The sequence below is a fragment of the Oculina patagonica genome, chromosome 5 (genome assembly GCF_052425735.1).
Source record: "Oculina patagonica isolate OP01 chromosome 5, crgOcupat, whole genome shotgun sequence".
Lineage (NCBI taxonomy): Eukaryota > Metazoa > Cnidaria > Anthozoa > Scleractinia > Oculinidae > Oculina > Oculina patagonica.
In genome coordinates, this window is record NC_135762.1 from 15,474,888 (window position 1) to 15,492,013 (window position 17,126).

The 17,126-nt window shown below is 37.5% G+C and overlaps 2 protein-coding genes across 2 annotated transcripts; both read left to right on the plus strand.

The window, feature by feature from the left end:
• The first annotated feature begins 7,807 nt into the window (after positions 1-7,807).
• On the plus strand, positions 7,808-9,092 carry LOC144654512 (neuropeptide FF receptor 2-like). Its single transcript, XM_078514664.1, has one exon. The coding sequence runs from the start codon at positions 7,998-8,000 to the stop codon at positions 9,042-9,044; it is 1,047 nt and encodes a 348-aa protein (XP_078370790.1). The 5' UTR covers positions 7,808-7,997; the 3' UTR covers positions 9,045-9,092.
• Positions 9,093-14,314: 5,222 nt separating this feature from the next.
• On the plus strand, positions 14,315-16,258 carry LOC144654504 (neuropeptide FF receptor 2-like). Its single transcript, XM_078514649.1, has one exon. The coding sequence runs from the start codon at positions 14,423-14,425 to the stop codon at positions 15,566-15,568; it is 1,146 nt and encodes a 381-aa protein (XP_078370775.1). The 5' UTR covers positions 14,315-14,422; the 3' UTR covers positions 15,569-16,258.
• The last annotated feature ends 868 nt before the right edge of the window (positions 16,259-17,126 follow it).

Consider the following 17,126-nt stretch of genomic DNA (forward strand, 5'->3'; position numbering starts at 1 on the left):
TTTTACCATGGTAAGAACTGACTGTAGCTCTGGGTATCTCTCGGTCTCATTCTGGAGCTCTTCACATCTGTCATTTGAGATTGACAGAACCACATTTATTTATTTGAATTCTTCATAAGCTTTGCAGTCATCATCCTACACAGATGCTCGACTCAAGGTGTCTGCCAAGACTTGCCTACAACCAGGGATGTATCGTATCTCCACATCATACCCACGCACATTGAGGATCATTTTCTGAAGTCTCAGCGGTACTAGTGACAATGGTTTAGAACTTATCGCCTGCACCGGCTTGTGATCCGTCTCAACTATCACACTTCTGCCATAGATGTACTGATGGAACTTGCGACAGGCAGAGACAACAGCTAACATTTCAGATTCAATTGGTGCATACCTCGTCTCTGTTGTTTCTTTCTAGAAGTTTCTGTAATCGCTCATCGTGTGCAGACTCATCTCCGGCGATGATCACATCATCCATAATGACTTCGACACCATCCAGGTCTTCTACCATTTGGTCCATGGTCCTTGGGGAAGATCTCTGGGGCACATTTCACACCAAAGGGTAGTCTTGTGAACCTGTATCGACCAATTGGGGTGTTAAAGGTACAAAGACGTGAAGACTCTTCGTATAACTCCCGAGACGTAATCTACGTTCCATGAATGGCCATCGCTTGGATGATGTCGTTTACAATTTGCGCAGCTACGGATTTCGAGCTTTTTCTGTAGCCTCGCCACAACTCTGGAATATACGTTACCTTTAGACATTTGATCGTGCAATGGCATTTCAGAGTTTAAGCGCAAACTTAAGACACATCTTTTTAGGAAAGCTTTTAGTTAGATAGTTTTACAATTTAGTGTATTTTTACAATTAACTTAGGTGAATTAGTTAGCCTTTTTATCCTTTTTAATTTTTTTATTCATCTTTTTTTGTTATATACAAATTGTAACTTTTTTAATATAGATATGTAATTTTTATGTGTAAATAACTTGTAAAGCGCTATTGGTTAGAAATAGAAATAGCGCTATATAAATAAAGTATTATTATTATAAAGTATTATTATAACTTCAACTGCCAGAAGTCACTTTTTGCATATGGGATGCTGAAGGTATTGGCACCTTAAAGACGGGTGGCTACTTCATCGAGGGTCTTCAATGGGTAGTGGGACCTCTTCATGGCAGCATTTAGATCTCTAGGATCAATGCACAGTCTCACTGCACCGTTGGGCTTCTAAACTACGACAAGCGAGTTGACCCATTCATTTGGTTCTTCTTGTCGCACAATAACTTGTCGTAACGTTCAATAACTTTCTCTCTCTGTGGCACTGGCACCTTTCTCGGAGCATGTAAAACAGGGGTAGCACCATCAGCCAGCTGGATGTGATACGTGCCAGGCAAGCATCCTAAGCCTTTGAACAATTTTGGGTAGTCATCTAACTCCACTCTCTTCTCTGGTGGTTTTGGGGTTTTCAATTGATAAACTCTCTTCAGCAGACCAAGTTTGACGCAGGTGTTTCCGCTAAGGACTAACTCCACCTCAGGGTCCACAATAAAGAGCTTGACATCTTCTCCCCTATCTTTGTATCTTGTGTTTAACACCACTTCTCCACAAGTTTTCAGCTTGTGCTTGGAAAAGGAGTTTAACACAGTGTTCGTTTTCTTCAGACGTGGAAGGGGCTTACACTTGAGGCTGTTAAAAGTCTTCAGAGACATTACATTGCCTTTTGCACCGCTATCAAACTAGAAGCAAACTCGAGTGCCCTCTACTTCAACTTCTTCGTAAAATTGCTCATCTTCAGTAACACAGCTTGACTCAACCGAGTACACAATAATATAATATTTTAACATTGTCAAGCGCCTTTGAACGTATGGAAAGGGCGCTATACAAATGATGATGATGATGATGATGATGATGATGATGATGATTATTATTATTATTATTATTATTATTATTATTATTATTATTAATCCTCTTCGATTTCTTCTTGGTCCGAGTCCTCTTCCGTTTCTTGCTCAGAATCCACTACTTTTTGTAGGTTGTGCAACTTGTTTTGCCATACAGAATTTTGAATAATGATTCATCTTCTTGCAATATCCGCACTGCTGCCCCATTGCTGGACATTTCTTGTGAGCTTTGTCATAACCACAACGTTCGCATTTATTTGTTGGTGTTTTGGGTTTCGTTTCATGGTCCTTCGTGTCATCCATCTCCTCTGTAGGTGGCTTCCTTAATTTTGTTTTGTCGGAGCGCTGACGACGATTACACGGTGGGCGTTTATATTTACGAAGTGCATTTACGGATTTCAATGGCTTTCTCGCATGTCAACTCGTCGGCTAAGTCGAGGCACTTCTCACGCACTTTGGGATGTTTACAATGGAAAACGATCGCATCTCGCACCATTCGCTCCTCTTCTTGGTAGCCACAATCCTTCACTAGAATTTTAAGATCTGTCACAAACGATTCGAAACTCTCATTATCCCCCTGGCGTCTTTCACTGAACTTCAAGACAGCCATGACGTGTTTTTTTCGTGGCACGCAGTACTCTTCAAATTTTTTTACTACCACGGTCAATTGTGTTGCGTCTTCGTGTTTTGCGAACGTAAATCCTTCGAATACATCTAACTCTTTATCACCAACACACAGCTTGAGGTAGCTGACTTTGACGCTGTCGTCTTTGTCGTGAAACGGACCTTCGAAGATGCACTTGGCTTGTCTGCTAAAACGACGCCATTCTTGATACAAGTCTAGCACAGTCCACGACATCTCCGGACTCTTGTATTCCCCATTGTTGTTGTAATTCACGTCTGTCGTAGAACAAACACAATTTAATCGACAGAAATCTTGCGTACTAAATTCGGCAACTGACAGCCAGATGGCTTGATTCGGCATGGATTTCGCTACTCTTTCTGACACCATGTAAAATAAGTGAACAGTCAAGATGGCTGACGAGTGAAATGTGTTTATTCCTCGTGCTTAGTATTTGACACATTTATATCACAAAGACCACGAAAAAGTGTCTCCTGAATCGTGTGTCAAATATTCAATGTATACTTTTTAGTTACTGACTCGGCATCCTTAGCCCTTTCAGCTTTTCGACCACATCCAATATAATGTGGAACAGAATGCCTCTTGAAACAACATAAAAACACAGAAAAAGTCCCTTTTGAGGATACTTCTCACCAATTCTTTTGCTACTAAAGCCATTGAAATGGGGTGGAAATTAAAAATCATCGAACCCTGCAAAGAGGTTCGAAAGGTTAGACCAGCTCGTATAACCGAGCCGCCTGGCTAGTGTGAACATGTCAGGTCTGGTCCATGGGGTAGCACGGACTAGAAACGTAGGAATCGTACACACGATGATGTTGCTCGAGTGCTTGTTGGAGTGAACGTCGTCTGTGCATGGTACGCACGGAATGACTTTAACTGGAACTTTTATTTTGTATTTGTCTTTTCCAAATCAGAAAATAACTGAACGCGCTAGTAAAGCCAAATAAATTTGTCCAGGTAAGCTTCGTTCACATTTGCTTCGCTTGCAAGTCGTACATACTTGTGGGAAAGTAAAACAAGCAAACGGAATAATCATTCTCTTCGCTCACCTTTACACTGATTTATGATGTTTTACTAATAACCCTAGCCTTGTATACACTGAGAAGAATTACACTTAAAAGTAGTAAGATGAATTGCAGTAGTAAGTACAAAGAAAAGTCAACAGAGCGCAAGCTGGAAAGAAATTCCCAAAGTGACATGGACTTTTAATCCCTCTTATAGAATCATCTGACGAAGAGAAGGGTAGGCCGGACCAGTTGAATACACTAACGATCTAATCACGCCAGATTGGCTTGTGGAAAAAGCACAGAAAGGCACGAGAAAACACTTATTAGAGGAGAAAATAAAAGGTAAGCAACTAACAAGGCCGATGCAGTGCCCCGCCATAGTCTCTTTCAAGAAGGTGTTTGGAATTGTTCAGCATCGCGAACGACGGTCATCAACCAGTCATTGGAGTTCTTCGCACACTTCCTCGACTAACCGAATGCCCGGAACAGACCAGCACGTCCTAATTTAGCAAAAGACGAAACCCGGACATTTGAATTAAAATGGACACAGTACACCAACAGAACCAGAAGAAACACATGACAAGATTTACCACACACGCCGACTCAAAGTTTAGAGCAACTGTACTCACGCCTACTCTGAGTACACCAACAGAACCAAAAGTACAAACTGTGGGATTACTTTGCAAAACAAGCTAAAAAAAAAGCTACAGAATAGAGCAGCCCGTGTTTTGACTATCTCAAACTATGACGCGCACGCTGGTGATTTATTTGAAATTCTAGGATAGAAAAATCTAGCTCGCCAGCAGCAAATTCAAAGAGCCACGATGGTTTACAGGTCTCTTGACGGGTTGGCTCGATACTACCTACCGTATTTACTCGAATAAGCGCCGCCCTCGAATAATTGCCGCCCTCAAATAAGCGCCGCATTTGGGACGAAAAAGTTATTAAGCGCCGCCCCCGAATAAGCGCCGCAGTCCCGATGCGGCGCTTATTTGAAGAATGTCGTTTAACTTAAAACGACGCTACAAAGCAACTCTAAAACCAACTTTAACATTTCTTTGCATTAAAAGCGATGTTTTGAAGTTATAAGTGATTGTTTTATCGCTCTCCCATTAGTTTTTCTATTCCGGCAACACTCTTACAATACGTAGTTTTGTAAATGCTGCGAAGGCCGCAAACTTTGCCAGGACAGCTACCGCCACTTCTGTCTCAGCAAGAGACAAATACTGGCAATCAAAAGATGCTCTTTTCAATAACTGTAAAAGACAAGATTATTTGTGGCGTCCAAATTTTAAATAAGCGCCGCCCTCAAATAAGCGCCGCCCTCGAATAAGCGCCGCACTTGAGGCGCGAAAAATTTAATAAGCGCCGCGGCGCTTATTCGAGTAAATACGGTATCCTCTAAATTTGAAAAACGAGAAACCGCGTAAACCTAAGGGTTTACTAACTATTACAAAAACAGCTTTACGTGTATTGGCGCCATCTTATGGAACAGTCTTCCTATTAACGTAAGACAAGCAGAGTCCCTTGGGTAATTTAAAAAACTACAATTGGACATGCAGGTTCTCTAGGGCACGGTTTTCGTGGAAAGCAGCTTTTTGTATATGCATATATATGCGTATGTTTCCCCCCTTTCTTGTATATATATATATATATATATATATATATATATATATATATGACTTCAGGTGGGTTTCACACTGATAAATCCAGAATAGTGCTCAACAATGAAGGAGCGGTAATAACAGTGATTTTCTACTCAGTATCGTTTCATATGGGCTTTAATACAGGTCTGTTTCGTAGACCAACAAAGAGTTGATCCACTCAGAAAAGTGCCCTTTGGAAGGAGAATGCTTGGTCAAGGAGGTAGTATACCAAGCCACAATCACCACAGCTGAAAGCACTGAGACGTACGTAGGCCTCACCGCCACGGAGTTCAAAACGAGATGGCGAAATCACCAAATGTCATTTAAACATGAAAACAAAAAAGAATGACACTGAACTAAGCAAACATCTATGGCAGCTGAAAGATCAAAAGAAAGACTTTAAAATCACGTGGAAAATTCTAGCCAAGGCCAAATCTTACTCTAATCTTTCCAAACGATGTAATCTATGTAATACCGAGAAATTCTACATTTTATATAAACCGGACATGGCAACTCTTAACAAACGTAATGAGCTTGTATCAACTTGCAGGCACAAGCGAAAATTTCTTCTTAAATTCAATCGCGTCCTCAAGGACCAATCATAAGCTTACAAATGTATATTACTATTGTTTTTTAAGTTTGAATTTTGTAACGATCACACCATTGATGTATATAAACCCTAGCGATGCGACAGTGTATATGGAATTTAACTGATGAGTGGATCAACTCTTTGTTGGTCTACGAAACAGACCTGTATTAAAGCCCATATGAAACGATACTGAGTAGAAAATCACTGTATATATATATATATATATATATATATATATATATATAATCCAGTGCACGACTGTAGATTCTGCCACGGCCAGCTTGCAAAAATAACACGGTGGTCAATGAGCTTGCTACGGCTGGGATATATAACACCTAACACCGATTTAAAAGAAATACACAAACCGTCCTTTTTGATCCCGGAGGAGGTTAGATTTTACTTTCAGCCTTGCGGAAGTTATTTCGGCGTTAATATTTGAAAGAAAATGACTGATGTGAGAGCCGTTTGGAATTGTAGATTTATATAATGATGGATGTGAGGCCTTTGGGCGATAAATAGGTAGCTTAATCAATAACGATGGTGTCGCCAAGGACAACGCCCAGTAAAGATTATTTTCAATCATCAAGATCTACTTATTCATTGTGTCTATTGGTTTACGCGCGCTAGATATTTAACAATTATCCTGCGAAATCGCGCGGAATATCGCCTGATACTTAGCCGACGAGGCCGTAGGCCGAGTTGGCTAAAATCAAACGATATTCCGCAAGATTGAGCAGGATAATTGTTTTATTATTCAACAAATTGTCAACGAAACACATTTTGCAGAAAGGAAAACTGTAATTATGCAGCGCTTTACAAGATTTCGGACGAATCTTCGCAACCTATGTATATCGCAGGATATCTGTTATGTACGGATGACAGATATCGTTAACATTTTGACCATATATGGGCAGCGCGCGCATGTGTTGAATAATAAAGATGAGTATTGGTAGACAGGGTTAAATTCCAGATGGAAAAAATAAATAATATATAGAAATTCAAAAGCAAAAAGTCAAAGTGGTTTATGTTCTCAAAATCATGCAGAATTGGTCATTTCACAGTTGCAGAGGACGGCTAAGAAATCTCATGATTCAGATTTATGACGCACGTGAAGAGTTATTGGTTTATATTGACGACTGTTTAATCACGAGTATGATTGAAGACCGCATAAAAATCAGCAAAATTTTCATACCAATTAATCTAATAGATCTGGCAAAATTTGAAGCAAAAAATTATGATATCGAAGCCTTATAACAATTAATTATCTCTTTGAAATTCAACGGAGAAAGGTATTAGTGAAAATCTTTTTTCACAGAATATATAAAGAAGGAATAGTCAGTCACCACAAGAAAGCGCGCGGCACGCAAGTTTCGTCTTCGCACACCTTGTTATTAGAAATCTGAGCGGCTTGAGCTTCAAATGACGTTTGTGGAAGATGAAACTAAAAATAAATTCGAAATTTTGCGGAGGACTTTGTAGATTGATATTACTCTCAGCAGGCTAAAATTAAAAAGGGAGCGCCAAATTGTCAACACCACGTCGTGATGTTTTATGTGAATATTACTGAGGGAGTGAGTGATTAAGAGATTTTATTCTCATTGAAATTAGTCTTCTTAATAGAACGCGTTAAGTTCCGTTTTCATGGCGCCATCACCAGCATAGAAAACTCTAGAAACTGCCAGGCTCAGTCACGGCCTGTTTTGAGATTGAAACAATGCCACGAGGATTCTAAAACTTTATTTAACTTTTGGGAATTTGGAAATTTCTATCTTATTGAAAAAAAAGTTAGTAGTTTTTTAATGACGAATTTGTAATACACACGCACAATTTGCAGTTAATTTGCCAAAGAAAAGATAGATGATCTTACGAAACAGAACAATAAAACGGAAACAAATTGAATGAGATGCCAAATAGGCGTCTTAAAAAAACAAAAACAAAAGAGAAGTAAACGATACTAAAAACAACGTCGGGTAAATTTAAAGACAATCAAAACTTGTTTCCGACTACAAAAAGCTCATGCGTCTACTTGTTTTTTATAAATCAAGAGTTTACGTCAAAAGCAGGTGATATATATATATATATATAAACATATTGTGCGTCATACGAGATTTATAATCATAAGTGCCATGCAATAATTTTAAAGTCTTAATGAAAATTGAAACACGCACCAACCAAAGAAGTATCTTATCCACGAAATACGGCAAAATACGAACATGTTTCGAAATTTTAGCGTTCCATTGCCCATCACAAACTCTTTTAATAGAACGGAATACGCTCACAACAGTTCCAATGAAGATTGCTTTGCGGGAGAGACGACATCGGCCGACGTGGTTTGTAAAGCTCTGGCTTATTTTGTCATCCTTCTCGTTTCTTTGTTTGGAAATCTTCTGGTTCTGTTTATAACATACAGGAACAAGCAGTTACGAAAGTCGATCAACTACTTTGTTTTCAACATGGCCGTGTCTGACCTGTTAAACCCGTTGACCATCATGCCTATCCAAATCGTTCACATCATTACAGGATCTGTATCCTGGGCGGTTGACAAACCGTGGATACTGGGAAACACTTTGTGCAAACTTTCCTACTTTCTTCCTGATGTTTCACTTGTTGTTTCCATCGAAAGCCTTGTGTTAATAACAATGGACAGGTTCATCTCTGCTGTCTTTCCATTGAACACCAAACTCGAGTCAACGAAAGCACTCTTAATCAGCATTTTGTCCACATGGATCATCGCCATCGCAGTTCATGGGCCTTACTTTTACACTTTCAGACTGAGAATCAACCCTTACGACAATAAAACGTATTGTAAATCGTCTTGGGAACCGGCATTTGACCATGTAGAAACACACAAGAGATTTGTCACGGCAACATTCATTACTTTTATCCTTGTACCCATTTGTCTCATAGCCATCGCATATGGCACTATTGCATGGATTTTAAAAGCAAGAAACAAGCAAACTAAACAACAATTATCTTATCACCGACGTCGTCGTGAAGAACAGTTAAGGAAAATTGTCCGAATGTCTGTTGCCATTTTTATCTCTTTTGTTGTTTGTATAATTCCTCAGCTTGGTTTTATGTTCACACGAATTTTTCTGTGGAATTGGGAAATGCCACCTATTTGTGCTTTTCGCACAGTTATCCCATTTATAGCTATTTTTATGATTCACTCTTGGAGCGCTGTAAATCCTTGCATCTGTTTAATATGCATTAAGATCTATCGCAATAGTCTAAGAAAAATTCTACAAGTTCGTAAGTGAACGCCATTCAAACTCGAGAAATAATCACAATAAAGTAAATAGTTTGAATTGAACCTCATCTTTTATTCCAAGATTTTTCCATATTTGTCATTTAAAGTTAGAACAGAAATAAAATAACTTTCACTATTGGTTAACGTGTTTATAATTTACTTTTAAAAGGAAATCGAACGACATGTTCAGTATGAAGAGAAACGACCATGCAATTAGTATGGGAAATAAATGTACACATGTTAATGAGTAACTCTGTGGTTTAAGCTCAAAATAAACTGCTATCTTTAGAGTTGTAGTCATCCTGATTTTTTCTTTTTAAAATTTCTTATTAGCAATAATGTTATGTGTATGTGATCGGCCTTTTTTTCCCGTGAAAAGTGAAATGGTTTTATTTCCCTTGTGAATTCCATAGTTGCCGTAAACTATGATTTTCTGTAAAGTTCTCTTTTTTCGTGAGGCGTGCATGCCAATATAATTATTTTTCGTGAATCGTAAAAGGGACGTTTTATTTTTCCGTGAAACGTGATCTCTTCCCCTCCTCCTCCTTTACCACCCGAACTCAAAATGGGTGCTTCATCCGCAGAAATATTTGATTCGAAATGTGGAAAAAAATATACACTTTTGGGCGTTCTTCGGGTCGAATGACATTTTAAAATACACTTCTCAAACTCATTAATAATTCATTAAGTCAACTTCCAATCCCGAGATGTAAAAAACATCACGTGCATGCATTTGGATACCCGATGAAAAAACAGTATACCAATCTCCAGTGATAGTGGTATATATTACTAAAAATTTGTACATCGACAACTTGCACAAAAGCCATGAATATTTATTTGTCAGTTGTATCATTTCTCGTACAATACTTTATTTTCTTATTATATTTTCTCACTTACAAAAACATTTACTTCGCAGTCATTAAACTTGACGTGCTCAAGAAAAGAAAAAAATATTTTCTACCCGTTTGTCTTCAGCCTTTTCATTTACAGGAACCTTTTTTCTTAATTTCTTCTTTAAAGCTGCTATTACTACTTTGATCTGCGCACAAAATGTTATAAACACGTTAGCTGATCTTCCTGGCCTTCTCATACTTAAACAGTGCATTGGATACGTGACCGGTACGTTCCCTAATCAGTTTTTCATCTTAATTAATCTGGAATAACCTAGAAGCACGTGTAACCGCAAAGGCCCATTTACACGACAGAAGATGTTTGGCACGGCTTGGGTAAAAATGGTACGCGTACCGAAAAAAATGGCGGTGTGTGAAACCAACAGCCTTCTTTGGTCGCTTTCTCCTAAGTTCGTGATCGTTAGTGACCAGAGCTGTCGTTTTTTAAATAGTACAAGACATGTGACAATATTTGCATGTTGATCTATAGACTAAGGCTTATGATCTTACCTAAACAAAAAAAATCGTAGCAATCAAAGTAATCTCAAATGTTTCCTGTGACAGATACAAATAACAGAAGTCCCTCTTTTTCGCCTTTACTTATACAGTATACCGCGAGGTTATGCTAACTTATCATACTTAGAGCATTGCAAAACAGCTATCAGTAAGCCCCAATTCAAACGCTGTATTTCAGTGGCCTCCAAGTTAATACAAGTCCCTGGCTTCCATAAAAACAGTTGTATTTTGAATATTCTTAATTGCCGTTATTTCCCTCAAGGTAAATATTATAATTTAAAAACTGGCGTTGTATTTTTTTTTTCATAGAAGACATATGTGTTTATATTAAAGCGTCCCTTGAAAAATAAAAAAATGGATTCACTTTTTATTACAAAATTATTAAGATTTAAGTGTACATTTGCTGTCAAGTGAAAGACATACATAAGACATACATAAATAGACAGCGTAAATAGCGGAAATAAATCTTCGTTTGTAAATTGTTTAAAAAAAAGTCACGTCCTCGTGCCTTCTTAAGGAAATAATTTGATATTTGCTTGAAAGGGCTTTTAAAATAATGAACACTTTATTTGACGGCTATGTCATTTTCTCACCCACCTATCATTTCCCTTTGTTCAAATTTGCATAACTAAAGCGGTTTTTGTTATAACAAAAAATAATGAACATACTATTTCAAAGCATATATTTTAAAATAATGAACGTGTTATTTAATGGTTATGTCATTTTCCCACAGACTTATCATGTCTCTTTGTTCAAATTTGCATAACTGAAATGGACTTTATAAGATAGTGCACTTTTTCGACCTCAAAACGTAAAAAACAACTTTGAGGTTCTTCATATATTGGCAACGACAGTATGTCGGTCATAAAAAAGGGCCGCAACAAGAATTATACATTCCGTTATTTGTTTTCAAGAAAATCAAACAAAAGCATGTTTGAAAACAGTTTCAGATAACCATCCACAAACAGTTCAATGGCGGCCAAAAGGGAGCAAATAAACAATATTCCCGAAAAAAATCATTGCAGATCCGTCACCATTATAATTTATACAAATGTTTCGAGAAAGGTGGTCGGCAAAAAAGCACAAACGTGCACGCGACAAGACCAAAAAGTAGTATGCCTAGAAGAAGAGAGCTACTGCACGTGCTGAATACTAAAAAGGTATAATGACATGACAAACGCGAATTTGCACATCTTCTTTCTTTCCTGACATGTAGAAACAGGGTGATTTTAGCCACGCTCATTTTTAGAAGAATTTTTAAAACTCAAAGACATGCAACAGTAAAAGTAAAGCTACAGAAAAAGGCCTCCTGAGATGACAAATATGGAAACTTGTACATTTCCTCAAGGCCAATATGCAGGATTCCAGTGAATACCCAGACCACCTTTCGGTCTTGTCGCGTGCAACCTTTCTCAAACAGCTGTATGCAAGGCCAAATAGCATCCACATAACTAGCACATTTTAAAAGCTTAACATTTTCAATAATACAAGTACAACGCGTTTAAAATGTTGTACTCTGGACGCAAATGACACTACGCGGGCGTAAATAAACAATATTCCCGATGGAAGTCATTTTATTCCCATAAGGTGGATTTCCACTGTCGCGTAAATATTTACGTACGTAAAACGTGCGTAAAAAAAGATACGTAGGCAAATTTCCACTGCCGCGTAAAAAGTAATAAAAAGTGTTTTTTTTTACGTCCGTTGAACGTACGTAAATGCCCGCATTCCTGAATTATCAAGTTGATGAATTGAGTGTGTTATTGGCGGCCATATTGGAGGAGTGAAACAATAATTGTTTTTCCTTTGGGAAAAAATTCATTAACATTTTTATGCAAATATCTTGTTGTTTGACTCTTCCAACATGGCTGCCATGAAAACACTTTGTACCACACGCTAGTTAAAGAAATGCGTGAATATGACCAAGAGACATTTTATAAATACTTCCAAAAGAAACCAACAAGTAAAAAAAGATTTGGGGCGACCTTCCCGGATTACCGGTTCAAAGCCTACGCGACCTGACGCCAGGCGTTTTCTTTCACTACTTCGTTGGTGTAATTTGGTTCTGTAATCAGTTCAATAGATTATTGCTGGAAATGTTCGGACTTTCTCGATGAGAAACGCTTCTACATCTGGATGTTTTCCCATATCGACGGCGATTTAAAATAAAATCGTTTTCCACTGGTAAGTGGTGTCATGTGACAAAATCCAAAAGTATGATTGGCTAAATCGCTGCGTAACCGCAGACAGCCGCGAAAAAAGTTGAACTCAGTTCAACATTTTTGAAAACACTCGCGATCGCTACGTGCGTATACGTGAGCGTAACGTACGTAAATACCAAAAAAAACGTGGCATTGGAAATTGGACAACGTATATTCGACGCACGTAATCGCGCACGTAAAATTTCATTTTTACGTACGTTTACAATTTTTACGTACGTTAACGTGCGTCAACAAAAACGCGACAGTGGAAATCCACCTTTATTCAAACAATTCGAGAATTGATAACAAGTAAAAAATCAACAAAAATACATATTGAATCGAACCTCATCTGGCTTCTATTCCAAGTTACTTCCTTATTTTGACATTTAAACGGAACAGAACGGAATTAATTACAATAGTGCATCCAATTTCATCTTCATTTGTTTCTCTTGTATGTTTTCTTAAAAGACATAACTGCTTGATTAAGACAAATTTGAAATATTTAACTCAATTTTAATTACCGTCCAAAGCTTAGGAGATTCTCTTGCTTGAAATTTTGATATTTATTAATGTTTTCCAAATAATGTTATTGGGAACAAGAAAAAAAATTGAATAATATAAAAAACGTGTTCTACTTCTTTTACATTTAAAGGGAAACTGAGCAAACCTCTAACTGACATGTTCCGTATAAAGAAGTAAGACCAATCAGCAAGGGAAATAAATATACACATGTTAACTAATGTATAATTCAGTGGTTTAAGCTCAAAACGACCTGCTATCCTTCCAGCGAAAAAATAAACTGTGTGGGTTGACAAAAATGCATTCTCTGTACTAAAATAGTCATAATTTCCGAAGCAGAAAAACATAGCACACCATTGGATGTTTTCCACAATTTCGGGCAACTTCCCTCTAAATTTCAACGAAAAACTTTTAACAAAACAAAAGAATAGATGCGAAGTCGTTCACTGAAATTCGACAAAACAATTCGCACATCCGGGGTACAGGGCTTTTGTTTTAAGCCAGATAAAAATCCGGATATTGCCCAAACTAAGGCCACATTTTATTTATTTATTTACTTTTTTCAAAAAAAAAATACAACAAATGATCTGCCCAAATATTAAGAAATGAGCTCACTAAAGACCACAGAATTGATCAAGGCTGACGGCGTAAAGACGGTTATATTTTGAGTATTACATTTTGTCTTTCTTTACCTTTGTAAAGGTAAATTTATACTAAAAACTAAACATTGGCGACGCGCATTTTAAGATGACGTGTATTTTTTATTACAGCAAATTAAAACTTAATTGGGAGTTTTTGAATAAAAACTTGTATTTTAAAAAAAGGAATAGATAAAAAGCGTTACTTCTAAACATAAAAAGATATAAATTAGCTTTTGATTTTAAGTGAAAGTACATTTTTCCTTCAATTACTATCCAAAATGGACAGCACGTAGTCGTATGTCCATTTACATTTTGTATAAAAAGTCACGTCTGTGGTGCCGCTCTTGGGAATTAATTTGATAGCTGATTGAAAGGGCTTTCAATATAATGAACATTTTATTTAATGGCTATGTCATTTTCCCACACATCTATCATTTCTATTCAAATTTACATAAGCAAAATTGGACTTAATAAGTCAGTGGACACTTTCTCGGCCTCAAAACGTAACGACAACTTGGAGGCTTGTCATATATTGGCAACGAAGGTATATCAGTCAACAAAGAGGACCGCGTCAAGGATAAGACATTTCGTTTTTCGTTTTCAAGGAGATCAAACAAAAGCATGTTTGATAACTCTAGTTTCAGATTACTGTCCACAAACAGTTCAATGGAGGCCACGAAAGACGCTCCAAATGTCACCGACCCGGACTGCCCTTCGACAAACTCCATAGCGGAAGTAACAGTGAAAGCCTTGGCTTACCTTTTTATTCTTCTGGTTTCATTTTCTGGCAATATCTTTCTTGCCGCAGTCATTTACAAAAACAAGCAGTTGCGAAAGTCGATCAACTTCTTTGTTTTCAACATGGCCATGTCCGACCTGTTGACCCCATTGACCATCATGCCTATCCAAATCGTTGCCATCATTTCAGGGTCTTATTCTTGGAGGGTTGACAGCCCGTGGATATTGGGAGACATTTTGTGCAAGTTTTCCTACTTTCTTCCTGATGTTTCTTTTCTGGTTTCCATCGAAAGCCTGTTGCTGATAACACTTGACAGGTTTATCGCTGTTGTCTTTCCACTGAAAGCGAAACTCATCTCATCGAGGGTCCATTTGACGAGCATTCTGTGTACGTGGATCATCGCCATTGCAGTCCACGCACATTACTTTTACACTTTCAAACTGATGCCTTACGGGAACGAATCGTATTGCATTTTGTATTGGGGACCGGCATTTGACCATGTAGAAACGCATAAGAGATATGTCACAGTGATCTTCATCACCTTCATCCTTGTACCCATTTGTCTCTTAGCCATTGCGTATGGATCCATAGTGTGGACTTTGAAAGCAAAGTTCAAGAAACGTGAACAGTTGTCTTGCCACCAACGTCATAGAGATCATCAGCTCAGAAATATCGTCCGATTGTCCGTGGCGATAATGATGGCCTTCGTTTTCTGTATGATTCCGCAGCTTGTTTTCTTGTTTACTCGAGTTTTTGTGTGGGATTGGAAGGTGCCACCCATTTGTGTATTCCGCACGGTGATTCCATTCATTGCCACATTTATGCTTCATTCATGGAGCGCTATAAATCCATGTATTTGTTTTGCCTTTAACAAAAACTATCGTAACAGCCTTAAACATATGCTATCGTTCGCTAATGATCGTTTTAGTCGAGAGAAATCCGATTCAGAAGATAACCACCTGAAGCTAACAAAAATGACATACATCCGAAGCAGTCAGCGTCTGCCGCATGCAACCATGGTTTACTGAACATTACTATTTATAACAGAATGGCTTTAATTTACCCACATTTTTCAAGGAAAAAGAAACCTAATTATTAACAACTATATTATTCCTTTTTTTACAATCTGAAATTCAGACTGAGGTTATGATTTTATCATATTCTTTTGATATTCAGTTTAAATGTCGATGCAGGTGTACGATTTGATATTTTTGCGAGAACAGATTTTCTCAATGTAGAACAACAACTGTATTTTAAGAAAGGGAAACTTATGTCAGATATCTGAACGAAAATATCGCTTATAATCGTCTTTGCTAACTTCTTGATAAAATGGCATTCTAGTCTTTCATTCAAGAGATGTCAAGTAGATTTTGAAGAACAGTTTACCTTTTTAGGGCGCCTAAAATCATTAGGGAATTAAATAGAAGATATCCTTTATATTCACAACACAACTGCGTGCCGAATATTTTGGCACGTTCAGTAGTGCTAAATTACAACCTTTTGCGCTACGAAACCCTGTTTCGACAGTAACTAAAAATCGTATTAAACATGATCTCCGATTTGTTTCATACAAAAAATAGACATCTGTAGCCAAAAATATAGCCCGGCGCGGCTGTTTCGACAGAAGTCAGCGCGAAAAGAACAACAGCTCTAATTTGTTTCATGAATAAAATAAAAAAGTGTAGCCGAAAATAAGTTGAAAGCGTGTGCGTAACTGAGATTGCCAAAATATTCGGGATTGAAGATGTGTTCTTTCGTTGTATGCAATCCTGTTAATAGGACCCGCATGGAACAAGGTTCCAATACCAGATTGATTTTAGAACATTTCAATTTATCTGTAAAGAAAAGTACAGTTCGATGCAATTTTTTTTTCGTTTTTTTTTTTGGAGAAATATAAGGTGTTCTCCTTTTACGATCTAAACCATACACTGAAATCGTTTTGAAAACATTAAATCAGGACAGAATATTAATTAGACAGAACATCTGTAATGAAGGAAGGAAAATTTGTCATAAAAATCAAATAGATGAATTTTTTTGTTATGTATAAACTTCCTGTCATTCGTGCATTGTTGTTTTAGACAATCTTTTGCTGCTCCTGTATTCAGTCAACACATGATTACACCGAACATCTGTCTGGTCTGATAATTACGGAAGCAACGCATGCACCCAAATTTATTTTCCCCTGTAGTTCGAGGCATTGATTTTTTGTCACGAACGCCGAAAACCAATATTTTTACTCCTCTCAGATAACTAAAAAAAGGATGCAGTTGGAATTGTAATGCTTAACATAGCGAAATCGAAAAGAATTGAACATAGAAGCGATCGAATTGTATTTTTCTCTTGATTAAACTGTGTGACTCATCCTTGAAAATTTACTGCTTCTGGCAATTATTTTCTAAATTATACTAGCTTTCGTTTTAGCTTAGAGACCAATTATCTAAGGTATAGCCTGTGTAGCAAGCGTTATTCCGTTTTTGGCATGTGAAAACTGCGGCGGAGGCAAAAAGAAGTTGTTGAAGAACACCGTTGACAGTGCCAATGACAATAAATTAGTAGGCACAACGGCACCATTTAAATTAAAGTTGT

Coding starts and splice junctions, on each gene's coding strand:
- LOC144654504 (XM_078514649.1), top strand. CDS start 14,423: ATGTTTGATAACTCTAGTTTCAGATTACTGTCCACAAACAGTTCAATG.
- LOC144654512 (XM_078514664.1), top strand. CDS start 7,998: ATGTTTCGAAATTTTAGCGTTCCATTGCCCATCACAAACTCTTTTAAT.